General features: G+C 42.6%; 1 protein-coding gene across 1 annotated transcript in view; it reads right to left on the reverse strand.

Moving 5' to 3' along the window:
* Positions 1 to 20,362, reverse strand: part of PRKCE (protein kinase C epsilon) — a 532,954-nt gene that overhangs the window by 184,673 nt on the left and 327,919 nt on the right. Inside the window, exons 8-10 of the mRNA XM_089653921.1 lie at positions 14,868 to 14,964; positions 10,030 to 10,244; positions 6,354 to 6,527 (exon numbers count right to left, since the gene is read on the reverse strand). Coding sequence (XP_089510047.1) covers positions 6,354 to 6,527; positions 10,030 to 10,244; positions 14,868 to 14,964 — 486 coding nt within the window. The remainder of the gene's footprint in view (positions 1 to 6,353; positions 6,528 to 10,029; positions 10,245 to 14,867; positions 14,965 to 20,362) is intronic.

Consider the following 20,362-nt stretch of genomic DNA (forward strand, 5'->3'; position numbering starts at 1 on the left):
GCAAACAAAAAAAGCGTTGTAACCCGCTCTTAGATCCTGTTTATGTAATGCTGAGATGGTATTTCCCCCTCTTCATACATAACGAATTCATCTCCTTTTGTGTCGGTGGGCTGACAAGCTTGGACAGCTGAACAAAACACACGATTTCACTTGTATACAATATCATACTAATGAAAACAATTGCGGGTAATACTCCTCCTTTATCTACATGCAGAATATATTACAGCCAGCTCTAGGATTTGTAACTTTGTACTAAAGCTACAATGTTGTTCTAAGGAATCTCTAGCCATTTTTCTTTTAGTTTTGGACAAAGTAGGGAGTGGTTAGGCAGCAAAAAAAAAAACAAAAAAAAAAAAAAAACAATCTTGTACTCTTCATTTCCTGAACTGGAGACATAACAGGAAATGAGAAGAAATCTCTAAATGCCCTCTCAGAGAGCTGTCATTTCCTTTTTAGATTGTAAGCTCTTTGGTGCAGGGCCCTCCTTAACCTCCCTAGCGGTCTGATTATGTCCATTTTTCTGTGCTTAAAGCGGTACATTTTTTTGCATGGAAATATGTATTTTTTTTTAATTGTAGGCCTGTAATTTTTAGGAATAACTCACTGAAATCTGTCCGAACAAGAGTCTAGTAAACATCCCGGATATGATAAAACTTGAAACACAAAATCATAAATTATAATTTAATAAATAATCATAAAAAAAATAATATATTAATAATAAATTTAATTCAATAATATAATCAAACCAAAAACACTGAAATTTGAAATATAGCGCCAAGTTCGCACATCACTGAGCAAAGTCGCAGAATCGTTTTCAGTGTCTAATGACGAATTTCCCCCACGAATCATTATCACTCAATTCTGCAAGTGGCTCTAATTTACTATCGCTGTTCTCTAGCCGGTCTAAAACAGATTTTGACCTAAAGGGACGCTTTTTGGACACCATGGACGTTTCTCAGTTTCCAGGCAGAAAGAACAGTAATAATGCAGGCAGGGCGCAGGACAAAGCACTCGGGACAAAATGTATGTGAAATGGTTTGATACAGTAATGTTTTACTATGTGATTTTAGTGTATTTAGTGAATGTCACTTTTTGACATTTTCAAATTTCCCGCCGTTCTGTCCCCCGTACGTCCTGACGTCGCAGGGAACGGAACCCAGATGACAGATGCCGGCATTCGCCAGATTACATTGCCGGGGACACCGCAGGAGGGACATCGCAGGAGCGAAGGACAAGGTAAGAGAAGAACAGATCCCGGATCAGCACTGCAAATTATTCCCGAGTGTAGCTCGGGGGTTACCGCTTGTGGTACCGAAACTTTACCCCGAGCTACACTCGGTAATACCACCAGGGGGGTTAACACACTTGCCTTGAACTGATCTGTAACGGTCAGTAGCGAGATGGTTAATCCAGTGCCTAAGGCACGGATGTGGAACTGCGCCCACCCCCCTGCCACTAATGCATGCAGTAGTATGGGTGTGCTCCAGCTGCCTATGGGAGGCATGGAGAATGCCCTGTATAGCCAATCAGTTGCTTTCTAGCAGCTACAATGTGTGACAATTAAATTCCCGGAATGCCTGCAGAGTGGTCCTACAGTGGGGGGTCACACAACCATTCGCACTGGAGCGTGTTCTAACATGTTCTCACTTGCACTCGCCTAGGTGGACCAGTTGTCTCAGTCTTTGAGTAGTAGAAGAAAAAACACGTGTGCGTTGCGCTGTTGGTGGCAAATGGATGGCAAGAATCTGGAGCAATCATCAAATTTTGTGTGAAAATTGGCAAAAGTGTGAATGAAACTTTAGCTCTGTTACAACAGGCTTATGGTGAACATTGCAAGATGAAATAAAGTATTTTTGGAATAACATAGGCAGTTTAAGTAGGGGCAGGAAAATGTCCACGGTGACACAAGAAGTGGGGGGCCAAAAATGCAAAGGACAGATGCAAATGTGGAAAATGAAAAGGTTACAGGTATTTGTTTGGAGGAAAAGACTAACTCTGGCCTGACAAGTTGATTCCCCACCACGACAATGCTCCTGCACATGATGCATTAAAGGGTTACTAAACCCAGGACCCTGCCTTCACTATATCTGGTCTCCCACAGTACACAGAACATGGAAATGCAATTATTTTAATAAATATAAACTGCCCAATATCTTCTTTTCTCATCAACAGTATATATCAGTCTTGTGACTTCTATCAGTGTCCAGCAGAGCACTGGTTAAAGCTTGTAGGAGGAATTTTCATTCTTCTTTTACTTTTTACTGCATAACCCCTGACCTCTGTCTGGACAGTGCTGATTGGCCCTGTGCGGATCATATGCACCGTCCCAAAGAGAAAAAAAACTCTCTAGCAAAACACACTAAACTGAGCATGTGCAGAGTGACTCCTACAGCTCTTTACTATCAGCAGATTGATTGCGGACAGTAGAATAAGGGGAGGATCAGAGAAGACAGGATCAAACAGCCTTTTTACACAATGCGGAGGATTAGCCCCTTAGTTTCCACAGTGAGTATAACAAGCATGCTTTACTGTATATACAGACTGATTTTACTGTTGTGGGTTTAGTAACACTAAGTGTTCGTGAGTTCCTGGCCCAGAAATCCATCCAGGAAACTTGACCCAACCACCTTATTCCCCTGACTTAGCACCTTGAGACTTTTAGCGGTTTCCAAAATTAAAACATTTTGGGATATCCAGCATGCGGCGACATACGGTTGTGCTTAAAAATTTGCCTCCCCTGGCAGAAATTGTGAAATTTTGGCATTGATATTGAAAAATATGACTGATCATGCCAAAAAAATGCTCTTTTATTGAAGGATAATGATCATATGAAGCCATTTATTATGAAATAGTTGTTTGGCTCCTTTTTAAATCATAATGATAACAGAAATCACCCAAATGGCCCGGATCAAAAATTTCCCTCCCCTGGAATGTTTGTCCTTGGTACAGACACACAAGGTGACACACACGGGTTAAAATGCCAATTAGAGGTTAATGTTCCACATCTGTGGCTTTTTAAATTGCAATTAGTGTCAGTGTATGAATAGTCAATGCGTTTGTTAGCTCTGACATGGAAGCACTAACTAGGCTAGATACTGAGCCATGGGGATCAGAAAAGAACTGCCAAAAGTCCTGCATAACAAGGTAATGGAACTTTATAAAGATGGAAAAGGACATAAAAAGATGTCCAAAGTCTTGAATATGCCAGTCATCACTTCCACTAAGAAGTAGAAAATTCAGGGACCTCTTGATACCAAGCCAAGGTCAGGTAGATCTGGTCTGAAGAGCTCATGGTTGAATGTTTGGCTAATATTGGAAGGAGGCATCCAAGTGTCCAAAGACATTGTGAATACAAACCCAAGTCAAGGATCCTAGTGACTAGTTGCTGTTTGATTGCTTGAGCTGGGGCAATTCGTACGTCATCTCAGTGCTGCTCATTTCCCTGGCTTCTACTAGAGGGACTGTTCTAAGAAGTGGTGACAAAGTGAAGAGTATCCTCTTGTTACTGAACAGTGTTGCTGGAGTATCCACAGCTACCTGCATCCCACCCAAGTTTATTCAGTAATAAATCTAAAAAGACAACCCCCTAGACCATGGGTAGGCAACCTTAAAGAGGTGGAGATCTACCTGAACCACATGGGAGAAGTCAAAGATCACCGGGCACAGTGTCACCCCCTCACACCTGATAAACCTCTAGTTGCTGTACTACCATGTCCCAATTGTGTGCTTTGCACGGCAATCATGGGGTTCCATCAAGCGATGAGGAGGCAATATATCGCCTCATCACCACCTGTCAAACACACTTGGATCGCTTTGCAGAGGAGCAGTAGTGCCTGCTGCACTTGTGAATGAGCTTTTAGTTGCATCCGGCAGCAGCACTCTTAGGACTCATTCATGGGTAAAGTTGAGTCATGGTTTTACCACCCCCAATCCCTACCCTCTTTAGCTACTAAGCAGCCAAAAGTATACACATGCCACAGCAGGAATTACACCCCGTTGCTTCTAGTGGGTGCTACCGCTGGTCAGAATTGAAAACTCTCCAGCGCCTCGAGGGAGCCAATGACAGAGGAGGGCCAAGGGATCAGATGTATAAATGGCCTATGGATAATGTTCCGAACATGCAGCCCTCCTCAGATGGGGAGATCAACAAACTGGAAAAAAGCCTACAGGTGGCGCAAACACCAAGTGCATTATCCAAGGTTTATTAAAAAATTTAAAACCAAGAAATATACTCACAAACATAGCATGTGTGCACAGCCTATAAGGCCATGGAGATGGCTGCAAGGGTGGCAGAGTGTGCGACTGATGGTGCGGTCTGCCTGCTGATGCGTTTTGGGGACGAATCCCTTTCCTCCATGGCCTTATAGCTTTACACACATGCTAGGTTTCTTGGTTTTTGCTTGTCAGTTAAGACCCATTCAAGTAAATGAAGTCACTCTGAAAGTGCCCCACAACTGCATGCTTCTGCGGGGTCCAAGGGGTTAAAGCAGGTGGTGAGAAAGCAACACACTGCTGCCTGTTTAACCCCTTGTTTGCTGGGCACTTGCAGAGCAGCCTCATTCACTTTGAATGGATCATGCTTGGCAGATGCTACACCCTCCATCCATGACAAGGTGTAGGAGCAGCACTACAGAGGAGGCATCGGCTTATGCGGCTCTTACTCCCTACTACAGCTCCAACTTTACAAGTAGTCCCTCTGCATTACACTCTGCTTGATGCTCTTGGGTCAACAAGCCCACACCATGATCTGCCAGTCACCTGACCGGGATCTACTGGTAGATCATGATCTACAGCAGTGGTTCTCAACCTGGGGGTCGAACAACCCTTTCACAGGGGTCGCCTAAGACCATCGGAAAACACATATTTCCGATGTGCAGAAAGCACCTGCTGTGTTGAAAGCAGCTACTGTGTTGAAAGCAGCTACTTTGTTGGAAGCAGCAGTATTGGAGGTAAAACGACACTTCATGAATTATAATTACTGGGTAAATAATTTTATGGTTGGGGGTCACCACAACATGAGGAACTGTATTAAAGGGTTGCGGCATTAGGAAGGTTGAGAACCACTGATCTACAGGTTGCTGATCCCCCAACCTAGACTGATCTTTGAGCCAGAGTGTGTGATTGTTGCCATGTGCCTGGCTGTCTCTGACCTAACCTGGGAAAAGAAACCTGCAATAATCTGTGGCCCCTGCAGAGGTGAGCACTACATAACGAAGAACAATCATGTGTTTTGGTTATTTTAACTCCTAAACTGTTTTATAGAACGTTTCCAGAAACTGTATAAAATGTATATGTAATAATAATTTGCGAACCAGGTATCATGGTTACTTGCTAGAAATGCAGAGTGTGCTGGAATGTCTTGTATGAGAGCCCAGCATTGCCTGCACACCTGATTGCTACCTCTGCCGGTGTTTAGACTGGTCCTGCATGTGGGATGAAGGGTGAGGTAGGGGTCTCTGCTTTGAGACATTCTGCTGAGTGTATGTGTAATCTGATTTCCTGCTTTACAGGTCCGCTCATAGTGACCTGTAAGACTAAAGCTCCATTAACACTTGTGCGACTTGCCATGTGACTTTGGACAGTCACAGCCCATTATTTTCAATGGTACCCATTGAAATTGGTGTACCAAAGTCGCAGCGATTTTGAAAAGGTGCTTGCACTTGCTTGTTGCGACTTTGGTCCAGAGAATATAAAAAGTGAGATCAAAGTCACACTGTAAATAGTGCAACTTTGGAGACGTGCTATTTTGACTTGAGCCTTAACCAGGCTCCAGAAAGGTGGGAATTGTAGCCTTGGCCTTGCAAATCGTCAAACTAAGATTGGAAATCCCATTTCATGCAGGTGTCACTTGAACAGGTATCACCCATTGGGACCCATACAAGGCCAAAATGGTACCCAATTTTTTGTTTAAAGGGAAAAATTCAAAACCCATAGGTTTTTCATGGGTCTTTATTTTACTAGAATAAAGGAAAGCTTAAAAAATCTGGAGAGATTTCACCCAACTTCCTTACCTGGTGATAGATGAGTCCTACAAGGTAAATGAGGAGGGAGCCCCCCCCTCCAATGGAGACCAGAGCAGCAATAAATTCATGAAATAGAATTTGAGATTCTAAGCTTTAAAAAAAAAAAAAGTTTCTCTCCGTTGATCACCCTCCACCAAGGACCTGCATGGAGCCATAACCCATAGCAGCCAATTGGCATTCACCTTCCGCTAATCTGACATTGGTAACCTGAAATCTGATTGGCTGCTATGGCTTTCACTGCTCTTTGCCAGTAAAGATTTGGTAGTGTGATATCTCTTATTTCAGTAACATAAGCAGAAAGTTTGAATCCATACAGTCCACTCACATTACCTTCGTCTGAAAGCAGCAGTACAGCTGTGTTAGGTACGGGTGCTTTCTCGCCAGAGCCAAGATCCTTTTCTCTGTCATAGTGCAATCGACGTCATCGTCCTGTAATATCACGTCTTTCTTCAAGACCTTCACAGCATAGACTTCATCTTTACCTTTGAGTTCAGCAAGCATGACCTAGGAGCAAAAATGGGAGAGTTCTGTCACCACCTGCCCATACCAGAGCCGGTACATATATATAGTTTAGAATCGCTATAATAGTAAATAAAGATTCACAGGTTCAGACCAACAAATAAATATAAAAGTGCATTCCAAGACCAAATGATTACTTCAGCAACTTTCCACATCTTCATACACATTATGATGATGCCTCCAATAGCAGCCTAAAGTTCTAATGACAATAATAATAGATCCGTGCGGTAGCATGCCCTGAATCCATGGTGGTTGCCCCAGCTCCCTGGTGCTGCATTCACCGACACCACAGCAGCATCTCTCCCCACCGCAGTTAGACAGTAAATTTTAGGAGCCAAGGAAAGCTGCCCCATAGTTGCCAAGTGTCCCAGATCTGCCAAGACAGTTCAATTTTCTAGACAGCTGTCCCACAGCGGCTTTATCCTGATCTATGTGCCAGAATCCAAGCCATGGGGACGGCTGCAGTACTGTACATCCCTGGACAATTTAAAGGGTAATCCCAGGCATGGCTGTATTACACATAGTTACAGTTGTGTTCAAAATAATAGCAGTGTTTTGAAAAAGTGAATAAAGCTCAAAATCCTTCTAATAGCTTTTATTTCCATAAACACAAATGCATTGGGAACACGACACATTCTATTCCAAATCAAAACATGAAGAAAAATATATCAAATTTGTGTTGTTCCTCTAAAAACATTGAAGAAAAGTGAATATTAGACGGTTCAAAAAAATAGCAGTGTTTGTATTCTTCTTTACAAACTCAAACATTCACTATATAAACTGAAAAATGTTTGAAGATTTTGCTTTCCTTTGAATCACTTAATGAATATTTGGTTGTAGTCGCACTGTTTCTGAGAACTGCTGTACATCTGTGTTGCATGGAGTCACCCAACTTCTGGCCCCTGTGATCAGGTATTCCAGCCCAGGATGATTGGACGACATTCCACAGTTCTTCTCTATTTCTTGGTTTTGCCTCAGAAACTGCATTTTTGATGTCACCCCACAAGTTTTCTATTGGATTAAGATCCGGGGATTGGGCTGGCCACTCCATAACATCAATCTTGTTGGTCTGGAACCAAGATGTTGCAGGTTTACTGGTGTGTTTGGGGTCGTTGTCTTGTTGGAACACCCATTTCAAGGGCATTTCCTCCTCAGCATAAGGCAGCATGACCTCTTCAAGTATTCTGATGTATTCAAACTGATCCATGATCCCTGGTATGCGATAAATAGGCCCAACACCGTAGTATGAGAAACATCCCCATATCATGATGCTTGCACCACCATGCTTCACTGTCTTCACAATGTACTGTGGCTTGAATTCAGTGTTTGGGGGTCGTCTCACAAACGGTCTCCGGCCACTAGACCCAAAAAGAACTATCTTACTTTCATCAGTCCACAAAATGTTGCGCCATTTCTCTTTAGGCCAGTCAATGTGCTCTTTGGCAAATTGTAACCTCTTCAGCATGTCTTTTTTCAACAGTGGGACTTTGCGGGGACTTCTTGCAGATAGCTTGGCTCCACATAGGCGTCTTCTAATTGTAACAGTACTCACAGTGAACTTTACACCTTCTTTGATCTTCCTGGAGCGGATTGTTGGCTGAGTCCTTGCCATTTTGGCTATTCTTCTATCCATTCGAATGATAGCTTTTCGCTTTCTTCCACGTCTTTCAGGTTTTGGTTGCCATTTTAAAGCATTTGCGATAATTTTAGCTGAGCAGCCAATCATCTTTATATGTTTTCCCCTCTCCAATCAACTTTTTAATCAAGGTACGCTGTTCTTCTGAACAATGTCTGGAACGACCCATTTTCCTCAGAATTTCAGAGAGAAATGCACTGTAACCAGCATGTACAACATTTGCTGCCTTCCTTCCTTAAATAAGGGCAATAATTACCACCTGTTTTTCAAAGAATGAATGACCTCACTAATAGAACTCCACACTGCTATTATTTTGAACATGCCACTTTCAATTAGTGATTCAATGACACAGAATCAGCAGCATGCATGTCATGACTGTTGGGTCTGTTGGATTTCTATTACTCTACTACACCTGCTAGTAAATTATTTGCCATGTAGAAATATCTTTTCTACAAAAAACAGTGATGGATCAGGTTAGTGATGTCTGACTGCTATTATTTTGAACACAACTGTACATTGTTCCAGCTCAGACCAATGCAATTATGTACATACCATAATCAACTGATGCCCCTGAGGCTGCAGAGAAAAGGACTGGGGAATCTGTTCTCAGTCCCTTTATCTGTCTCAAAGCTGGAACATCAGAGGCCTGTTTAGACTCATGATATTTCACTAAGTCTCCCCAACAGGGCTCCTAAAAAAATTGTAAAAAAAATTATAAAAACTACTATTGTAAACAGCAATACAATTATAGCTAAATAAAAAAACCCAAAATACTGCTGACATGGTCCACTGCTCTGCGGACATTGCCCACTGCTCTGCGGACATTGCCCACTGCTCTACTGACATTGCCCACTGCTCTACTGACATTGCCCACTGCTCTACTGACATTGCCCACTGCTCTACTGACATTGCCCACTGCTCTACTGACATTGCCCACTGCTCTACTGACATTGCCCACTGCCCTACCGACATTGCCCACTGCCCTACCGACATTGCCCACTGCCCTACCGACATTGCCCACTGCCCTACCGACATTTCCCACCGCCCTACCGACATTGCCCACCGCCCTACCGACATTGCCCACCGCCCTACCGACATTGCCCACCGCTCTACCGACATTGCCCACCGCTCTACCGACATTGCCCACCGCTCTACCGACATTGCCCACCGCTCTACCGACATTGCCCACTGCTCTACCGACATTGCCCACTGCTCTACTGACTGACACCATCCACAATCCTACTAACATCATTCTCTGCCCTACCGACACCGTCCTCTTTGGGGAAAAGGGAACCGAGTCTTTGCCCTGGGTGAAAGAATTTCTAGCTTCACCACTGATTCCCCCCACTGATACCAATGATGCAGCACTATTCCTTCCACTGACACCAATGATGAGGCACTATTCCTCACATTGATACCAATGATAGGGCACTATTCCTCACTCTGACACCAATGATGGGGCACTGTTACTCCCATTACTACCAATGATGTAGCACTATTCCTCCCACCGACACCAATGGTGGGACACTATTCTTACCACTAAACACCAAGGATGGGGCACTATTCTTCCCACTAACACCAGGGATGGGGCACTATTCTTCCAACACCAAGGATGGGGCACTACTCCCCCCACTGACACCAATGATGGATCACCATTCCTCCCACTGACACCAATAATGGGGCACTATTCCTCCCCCTATTTATAATAAAGATGGGGCATGGTTTACTCTGACCACCAACACTAGAATAATTTCTACTCCCACTGGCCACAGCCAGGCCCCATTAAACTTTAAAGGACAGAAAGTTTGGAGACCCCTGGCCTGGGCACGTTATTCAAAACATGATACAAACCTTTCCAAAACTGCCTTTCCCTAATACTTTGATGAAGTTGAAGTCCTCCAGACCTATCCTCTTGTGTTGGTGGATTTTGAGCTCCCCGTTCTCTCCGTTTTCCCCCATTACCGTCAGCTGACTGTCCATTGTTGCAGTGGCTGCTGCCTTGTGCTCTTCTCCCCGGTTGTCAAATGACAGCGCTTTTCTGATGTTGTTTTCAAGTTCTTTAATTTCTACATTAAGAAAAAGAAATAATCAAGGAAAGAACTTCGGCAAGAAAGTTCTGAACAAACAGAGCTTTGTGTTCACAGGTGCTGTGACAAGGATCTATTGGAGGAGCGCATGCCATTGCTCAGTGAACAGAGCTCAGTCAGAACTGCACAGATTGTCTTAAGAAATGTAAATACATAAAGTGCTGATGAAAAACATGAACAAAATAGCTTGTGCAGTGTGCATGAGAAGCTGCAGCATTTCCTGGCTGGAGGACATCCAGTATCCTCTAGCCCAGTGGTCGGCAAGCCGCGGCCCGCGAGCCACATGCGGCTCTTTACACGCTTTAATGCGGCTCTTGTGTGCCGGGCGCCCGCTCCCCTCCCTCCTCTCGGGAGGCAGGGACTCTGCAGCGTGATCCAAAAAAAACAGCCAGGGCAGCGCGCTCAAATGCAATGATTGGCCAGTCTCGCTGCCATTCACATCCTGATAGCCAGTGATTGGCTGTCAGGATGTGTGTAGGCGGGGCAGCATGACGAACGTGAGAGGAGCTAGGCTCCTCTCACAGTCCGCCCTGAAGACCGGAACGGCGCGGGAACACGGCGAGAGGAACGCGCGGAGCAAAGGTAAGTGAATTGACACAGGGGGGACTTGGCTTACTACTTGCTACTTACTTACTACTACTATATGAGGGATGAATTACTATGGGGGATGAATTACTATAGGGGGGATGAATTACTATAGGGGGGATGAATTACTATGGGGGATGAATTACTATAGGGGGGATGAATTACTATATGGGGGATGAATTACTATATGGGGGATGAATTACTATATGGGGGATGAATTACTATATGGGGGATGAATTACTATATGGGGGATGAATTACTATATGGGGGATGAATTACTATATGGGGGATGAATTACTATAGGGGGGATGAATTACTATGGGGGGTGAATTACTATATGGGGGATGAATTACTATATGGGGGATGAATTACTATATGGGGGATGAATTACTATTAAAACTTATTGAAACTAAAAACAGTGTACCATCCTATGTATTTTCAGTTTTAAAAATGTGGCTCTCAAAATAAATTTCAATCGTGGTTTTGGCAAGATTTGGCTCAGTTAAAAAAAAGGTTGCCCACCACTGCTCTAGCCAAGTGGTTCCCAACCTCAGTCCTCAGGTTCCGCCAACAGATCATGTTTTCAGGATTCCCTTCACCTTGCGCAGGTGATTTAACCCTTTTCTACCAACCACCTCCCAGCCCTTTCAGAGCTTTAACAGCTGGGAGGTGGAGGCAGGCCTTCGGGTGATGTGACAGCTGTGGTTGGCTGTCACAGTGGTCATATGATCAGAAAGCTCCTGCCTGCAAGTATGCTTACCGATCCCTGCCGGCTACTCTCAGCTTGGTAAGGGAACACTAGAAATATTGTGTGAGGTGGAGGGTTCAGAGGCTATTCAAAGTATAAGGTTTCCCAGGGTATCATCCCAAAATGTAAACAAAAAGGTGTGTGGGTATGTGGGACTTTAAATATACCGCAGGTAGCTATATAATACAATGACCATCAACTCCAGAAAAACATACATTTCATTTAGATATATTAAAACTAGACAAAGTGTCAGACTGGGTCTCAAATAAAATCATCACAGTTCCTCCAATAGATTGCTGTATGCCCTTGTAGAACAGTCTATGCATTTTGAGGTTTCAACCACTTCTTCAGGACCAACAAGGCATATAAACAACAAGTAACAATTCTAATTGTAAATATGCCTTGTTGGTCCTGAAGAAGTGTCTGAATCCGTGAAATGCATAGACTGTTATGCAAGGGCATACAGTGATGTATTGGAGGAACTGTGATGATTTTATTTATGACCCAGTTTGACACTTTGGCTAGTTTCAATATATATGAATAAAATGTATTCTTTTTTTTTTTTTTTTTTTTAGTTGATGGTCATTGTATTATATAGCTACCTGTGGTATATTTAAAATCCCACAAACCCACACACCTTTTTGTTAACACATTAAGTTGTTTTTACAGGGCCACATATACGCGTCCGCTCAGCGTTAAGGTCAACCCGCCGAGAGGCCACATATATACTTGTGGCCAGTGGGAAGGCGTTAAATCCATGTCAATGGCTTAGTATTTATGACAGCTATTTTATCTAAGGGGAATTCCCAAAACATGATATGTTGCAGCTACTGGATGAATGAGGTTGGGAAACACTGATGTAGCCCTTTCCTCCCTAGTCCTACTGTCCCTGGCCCACCCCTAACGGAGGCTCCGTGAATGAATGATGTGGCCGTGTGGGCGGACCCCCCACGGCTGCGCAGTTTTCACATTTGACAGATAGTACAGGGAAACTTCTCCCCGTATTATCTGTCAGAAGGGGGGGGGGGGGGGCTGCAGCTATGGGGACATTTTATATGTTTCACCCTAAAATCGAGTGGAACATGAAACATGTTCCCAAAGGTGAACTTTTCCTATAAGGTCCACAAACTAGGGCCAATCCGCAGGGGCAGGACAACACCCTTCCACTTTCTTTATCTTCTCTCTTCACATAAAGAGACTGCATAATTGAAGGTGGTATGTCTGTTGGCCCATTTATAGATGATTTGTCCAAATAAGTAAATAAAAAAGAAACATTTCAAAGTGATCAAGATACAGTTAATAAAAAAAAAAAAAGAAGAAAGACTTGGATATTTGCGACACCGCATACACAGGTTGTCCAATTAAAAAATAGAATTTTGTATTCACAGTACGCCAAAAAAAAAGTAGTCTTTTTATTTTTGCCTTTTTTTTTTTAAAACAAAAAAGCAAAATAAGTTCTTTAAGTCCCAAATATTCATAAAGGAAATATATAACCTTATTTTCATAGGTATTGTGATAGGGGAATGTTAGGTCAGTGGTAGATGCATGTTTTTGCATTCCTGCCAGTCCGAAATGTGGTTTTAGGGCTTTTATTAAACAAAATCCAAAAAAAAAAAAAAAAAAATTGCCCATGCAGGGGACATTCACCATCAAACACTGGTAAGGAAAATACCGAGCCACCACATGGCTCTCTCTTCAGCATGGCTGCAGCTTAGGCCTTAAACCTAGGTTCTGGGCTGGTACCTCGGACCATCTCACACAGTACCTTGATGTGACATTCATCTTTTTCAGCTCTCCTGGCTCTCTCAGCCATCTCATTTCTCCTGGCTATCTCAGTCTTCTTAGCAGGAGCACCCTGCTGCCTGGGCCCACTCTCTGGCCTTCAGTAGATGTTCTTTTGACACCTCAGGCTCTCTCACTCCTCTGAGACCTCTAGATTCCTTCAACCCCCTGGATTTTCCTAGTTGTCCCGGCTCTCAGTCTCCCAGACTCACTTAGCTGCCTCGACTTTACCAGTCCTATGGACAAGGGATCTCTCCTCCAGCATGGAGTGCTATCTCTTCAGTGGAGTACACGTCTCCTACTGTGAGCTCTGAGCTATGTCCAAGTTCTTCATTACAAGGATTGTGCGCACCTGCACTTAGAGCCTGCTGAACTTCTACAAAACCTGGACACTGGGTAGGAGATTTTATCTCTCCCAAAACTCTTCGTAAACTCCATACTCCAAAACCCAATCTGGGAATACCAAAACCACCTTTCTCCATTCAGAATCAATATTCCTGAATATGTGCGAAGCCTATGTCATATCTAAGTCCCTTTTCACTGGCAGGACTTTGCACTGGAAAAGAAAAGACTGATGTTGTAAACAATGTTATCAACAAATTTTTAAGTGTTAGTAAACCCAGGACCCTGTACTCACTATATCTGGTCTCCCACAGTACACAGACCATGGAAATGCAATTATTTTAGTAATTATAAACTGCTAATTCCCTTTTCTCATTAGCAGTATATAGCAGTCTTGTGACATCTATCAGTGCCCAGCTGAGCACTGGTTAAAGATTGTAGGAGGAGTTTTCATTCTGCTCTTACTATCCTATGAAGCTGCAAAACCCCTGACCCTCTGTCTGGACAATGCTGATTGGTCCTGTGCTGATCATATGCACCCTCCCAAAAAAATTAACTCTCCAGCATACACACTAAACTGAGCATGTGCAGAGTGACTCCTAGAGCTGGGGACAGTAGAAGGGGAGGATCAGAGAAGACATGATCAAACAGCCATTTTGCACAATGTCAAGGATTAGCCCCCTAGGTTTCACAGTGAGTAAAGCAAGCATGCTTTACAGTATATACAGACTGATTTTACTGTTGTGGGTATTGCAACACTTTAATATGTTTTAATGCATTTTAATGTATAGATTTTAGTTCTATACATACATCGGGCATCCTGATAATACATATGCAGCTTCACTTCTTACTTTGCTGTGCTAGACATTGGTTCTGCTATACAGTTCCTTTTCACAATGCAAGTCAATGAGGTGGGAGACTCAGTGAAACAATGATCTCCCTATGTGGCTAGTAATTGTGTTTGCTTCCTCTAGTAGCTTGTCTAAAAATATCTGTATTACACACCTTAATGATATAGAACAGCATGCTTGTGAAAGTCATAGAAAAGAAAAAAGCTTTCAGGCAAATACTGTATTCATGCACAATTACCGAAAATACATTGTATTGTACATTTTTTTTTAAAAAGAAAACCAAAAACAACAAACCCTGATCACATGGAGATGTTGGGGCAGATTTTGACCTATCGTCTTCTACTGATGGACCCCCTGGAACTGGCGGCTGGGTCTCAGCACCTGCGTTTAGCTAAATACAATAAATAAATACATAACACATCATCAGAACAATTTTAAAACTACAATGCAGAGTATGCACCATATGGACAATTAATATGTCAGGCAAGATCACAGTGTTGTACAGAAGAATGAAATAATGTAGACATTACTGGTCATGATAGAAATCAGTAGGAAACAGAGGTGGACTGACAACTCATGGGGCCCCCGGGCAATAGGGGATCATGGGGCTCCTGTGTCCTTGCTCAAACTCAAAAAAGCCTATGAAAAAGGTACCAGGGGCATCTCATGGGGCCCCCTACTGACCCCGGGCAGTGCCTGAGTTTCCAAATGGTCAGTCCGCCTCTGGTAGGAAACAAACACTGCAGAGGTCTCTAGAGATGGCTTCCACTAGTATTTGCAAATGCATGGAATTTAAAGTGGACGTTTACCCACAACAGTTTGATAACAATTAATGTTCTTTAACAAAAGAACATACATTCCATATTATTAATTATGCTACCAAAATTAGTGTGTGCTGTAAATTGCCTCCAGAATTAGCTCCGGTTTCTTCTTGCTGGAGGCCTCCATTTTGTTAAAGTTCGAGCAGTCACTTCCTTACTGGAAAGTCTCACCCTCTCCTTGGGCTAAAAAACTACTGTATATGTCATGTTCCTCAATTACAATATGTACTTTTCCAGCCTTGATTGTATGTCTTGGCTCAGATAGAGAGGGAGGCTGACAGGAGCTTTACAGTGTTAAAGTTCATAGTGCTGCCGCCGAGGGAAACGGGAGAATATCAAGAAGATAAGATACTATCCTTGAAATTTTTAGGCAGGCCATAGATGATGCAACTTTCTTTCCTGCAACCACATGTTTAGAATACAGTGATTATTGCTAGCGGCTATAACCGCTGACAATCACATGTCAAAATCTGACATGCTGGTTGTACACAAGTCATTTAATCAATCAAATTGGGTATCAGCTTGCCCATAGATGTTCGAATTTTGGCCAGTCCCTGTTAAACTGGCTGAGATTCAAACCATCTATGACCAGTTTATCTTTCTTGTGTCTCCCTGACAGCAGAGTTTGTCCTGTCACCTCTCGCTTTTTTTTCTCCCTCCATAATCTGTGTTCCCTCCACACAGTCTGTGTCATTCCTGTTGCTTTCTTCCCCTATCAGCAACAGTAAGTCTTAAAGCTGTCACCTGATCGGAATCTAGCTCTGATTTTAGACAGTGCCAAGAATTGAAAGCAACTGAAGCTGTGCAGAGCATGGTGAGAGTGCATCACTAGATTTTTAAACAGTATAGGCACTTATTAAGTGTTCTTTCATGGCAAGACCACTTACTGTTATCTCACATATATATTCTTATTATTAAAGTCAAATTTACCACCCTAACTCCTCCCACAGTTTTTACACTACATAGACAGTAATATACCGAAACGTGCGGATTGTTCCCGATTGGTGTGCTATTACTTTGTGGAACGTTTTGCCGAATGGTTCATGAAATATTGGCGTTTTTGTGGTGAAATTGGTCCCATAGGAATGAATGGCGGAATGTTCAAAACTAGAGTGGGAGCTGACAAAAGCTAGAGTGTGAGCTGAAAAGTCAGGACATGATTTCTAAACTGCCATCACTCCCTCATTTTCAAGCCCACCTACACAAATCTTATAACAAAAAGTTCAGCTATCCCTGCTGCCACTAAAAATGTCCACGGCTAAGCCATAGTCCTGATAGTTTTCACAATATGACCATTTGTTTGCAACTTACGCCGCCCATTGACATTCATTGAAACTCCACTCTTGCCACCTCAAATTTGAAGGGCAATATCTAAACTGCGACTGTGCCTTCATTTTTAATATTTCAGAGACATACTACACATCAAAATGTAGGTCTGGGTCTCGTGATTCTCATAATATAAAGCACTTCGGTGTAGGTTGTATAATTTGTAAACTACAACCGTTTGAAGATGGCAACTGCCAGTGAAGTGAGCAAGTTGGAGCAGTTTGTTTTTAACCGCTCTTCTCTGCCCTTGCTGTAGAGTGAGTTGCCATAGGAACCCAGGTGTGTGAGCAGGCAGCAGAGTGACAAGCCACTCCACCCAGTTACTCCGCCCACTCCAGTTGTAGACTACTAGTGGAGGCAAGAACACTTCACACAATTTCCCCAGAAATTGTAGCTTTTCTAGTTTTTAATGTTTTACATAGCTATACCTGCAAAATGGTCCAGTCTGAAATGTTCTATCAGGACTAAAGTTTCACTTTAATATAATCAATGTACATTTGAATATATTTCCATATTTTTAGCTTGCAAAAGGAAGTGCTAGGGAATTTGTTCTATACAGTAGAAGTTCCTTTTAATATTCAAAGAAAAAGTTGTTCTTTAGGTTCGATAGAATGAAGAAGGCCGGCTTTTACAGCTGTCTGTGTCTCTTCAGGGGATATACAGAAGAGGATAGGAAGTCAGGGAAAATGGGCAACTCTAAAACCCGAAAGATCTTCTAACCTTTTCTACTTTACAAGAACAAATGTGAGATTTCCTTTAATTTGCTGTCCCAGTGACCAAAAAGTGGCGGTGGTTGCCTCAAACTGGACATTTAGAGTAATAAAACTCTTTCTCATGTGGTGTTCTACTTTAAATGTATGATAAACCATGTGATGAGCACTGGAAAATAAGAGGTTTTTGGAAATGTTGTTTAAATCTCAGATTCTATAGCAGAAAGTTTTAAAATCAGGAGCTCTCAATACTACTCTGCGCTTGGCCATTAACATTAGAATTCACCATGGCTGCTTTCATGTCCAGAGGTCATTGAACAGGTATCAGCATGCACTGGCTACCTTGACCAGGGGCGGACTGACCATTTGGAAACTCAGGCAGGCACTGGCCAAGGGCCCTAGGTCAGTAGGGGGCCCCATGAGATGCCCCTGGTGCCTTTTTCATAGGCTTTTTTGAGTTTGGGCAAGGACACAGGGGCCCCATGATCCCCTATTGCCCGGGGGCCCCATGAGTTGTCAGTCCACCCCTGAACTTGACTAAACCCTTATAGTAAAGTCATAAAGGACAACTTCATATTTATAATATAATATAATAAAATAAATATATGTATAAAGAAATAGCACTCTCCTTTCCCAAAGTAGAATCCCCACCAAGTTACTAACACAATCCTTCCCCTGAAGTACAAAAATCATCAAAATATAGTAGCTTGATTACCCTCTAATCACAATGTAGTGTAAACATAATACCAAACTCCCAAAAAAATGTGTAATCATCCCAAAAAAATGTGTAAATAAAATAAAATAATAATAATAAAAAAAAAAAAAAGTCCAAAAAAGAGTCCCAAATTAAGAGTCCCAAATTTTTCCAATCTTTATCTGTGATATCTTAATTCTTCATATCTTCCAACATTCTTAGTGATATACTTCAAACCCGATCTTCATATACCCTCAAAATGGTATCAGGGGTCTGAGTATTTCTTTCCACTTTATAGATATTCCTTCAGCCTTTCCAGCCACTTCCCACAGACCTCAATAACAGACCATGGATCAGTATATATCATAAAACTTATAGCACTTTATTGTAGCAACTTACATTCAAGTAAGATGACATCAGCTTCACAAACGGTATATTCCCAATCCTTCCTCTCCTCACAAGTGTACAGATTGCCACACTATCACACTCCCGAGGGAGGAACGGTTGCCGTGAGTTCCCAGTACCTCAAAGCCCCACGAGGATTGCAGGAAAACACAGCCGCATGTACCAGGATCAAAGATGGCCGTCGCCGCACTTCCGGAAGAGCGTACCTACGTCACCACGTCACGTGCCCCGGACGCGTTTCGTCACATCCGGACTTTATCAACAGGGATCAGGGATCCCTGTTGATAAAGTCCGGATGTGACGAAACGCGTCCGGGGCACGTGACGTGGTGACGTAGGTACGCTCTTCCGGAAGTGCGGCGACGGCCATCTTTGATCCTGGTACATGCGGCTGTGTTTTCCTGCAATCCTCGTGGGGCTTTGAGGTACTGGGAACTCACGGCAACCGTTCCTCCCTCGGGAGTGTGATAGTGTGGCAATCTGTACACTTGTGAGGAGAGGAAGGATTGGGAATATACCGTTTGTGAAGCTGATGTCATCTTACTTGAATGTAAGTTGCTACAATAAAGTGCTATAAGTTTTATGATATATACTGATCCATGGTCTGTTATTGAGGTCTGTGGGAAGTGGCTGGAAAGGCTGAAGGAATATCTATAAAGTGGAAAGAAATACTCAGACCCCTGATACCATTTTGAGGGTATATGAAGATCGGGTTTGAAGTATATCACTAAGAATGTTGGAAGATATGAAGAATTAAGATATCACAGATAAAGATTGGAAAAATTTGGGACTCTTAATTTGGGACTCTTTTTTGGACTTTTTTTTTTTTTTTTTATTATTATTTTATTTTATTTACACATTTTTTTGGGATGATTACACATTTTTTTGGGAGTTTGGTATTATGTTTACACTACATTGTGATTAGAGGGTAATCAAGCTACTATATTTTGATAATAAAATAAATATCCCCACCCCGCTGAGTGCACTGCATCTGGGCAAATACATACCTTCCTTCCTAAATCAATGATCTTTTCTCCGACATGGTCCTGACTGGCTGCTCTTCATACTGCGCATTCGCACTGCAGTCCCATTCATTTCTAAAGGTTAGCTGCACTCATAGCCGCTTCCAGTGGTCCCTCGGTGTACTGCTTATCCTAAGGAATGAATGAGACCATGGCACGCCTGTGCATTATGAAGAAGAGCCAGACAAAACCTTTCAGAGAAAAAGACTACTAGACCGGGTAGGAAAGTGTGTATCATCCCATGTGTACTGCTCTCGGGTGGGTAGAGAGATTTATTAAAGGATATTTTCAGGAAACGGGCATAGTTTACCATGACAGGCAATTGAATAGGAGGGAGAGCATGACAATCCAAGCCATGTAAGGCCATGTAACCTAATTTTACCCCACTGCCTCCCTACTTCGTATTCCCATCCATTTCTTGATCATTCTCAAATTGAATGCAAGTCTGTTCTCCGCAGCAGCCTAAATCAGTGCCAGTTACATAAAAATGCCATAGAACAGCTGGTCATGCCACAGTCCCATGACTATGTTATTTAACAGAAGCTGGCACTGACTTCTATGGAAATATTGTGTACGAGCGCACCTAAAAAATGTAATATAGCAGCTGTACACCAGGTAACCATAAACCCAATAAAACAATACAAATCAATTGATGCAGCGCTGGACAAGAGGTATTATAAATATATGAATAAATAGATAAATAAATAAATAATAAAAAAATGAACAGTTCATATGGTGGTGTCAAGGTGACTTTAGGTGCTCTTATCTATTCCTATTTCTCCAGGTGACAGGATACTGTGCGATATAGTGCA

The sequence above is a fragment of the Staurois parvus genome, unplaced genomic scaffold (genome assembly GCF_062004578.1).
Source record: "Staurois parvus isolate SC_StPar_1 unplaced genomic scaffold, SC_StPar_1.0 ptg000727l, whole genome shotgun sequence".
In the NCBI taxonomy this organism is placed as follows: domain Eukaryota; kingdom Metazoa; phylum Chordata; class Amphibia; order Anura; family Ranidae; genus Staurois; species Staurois parvus.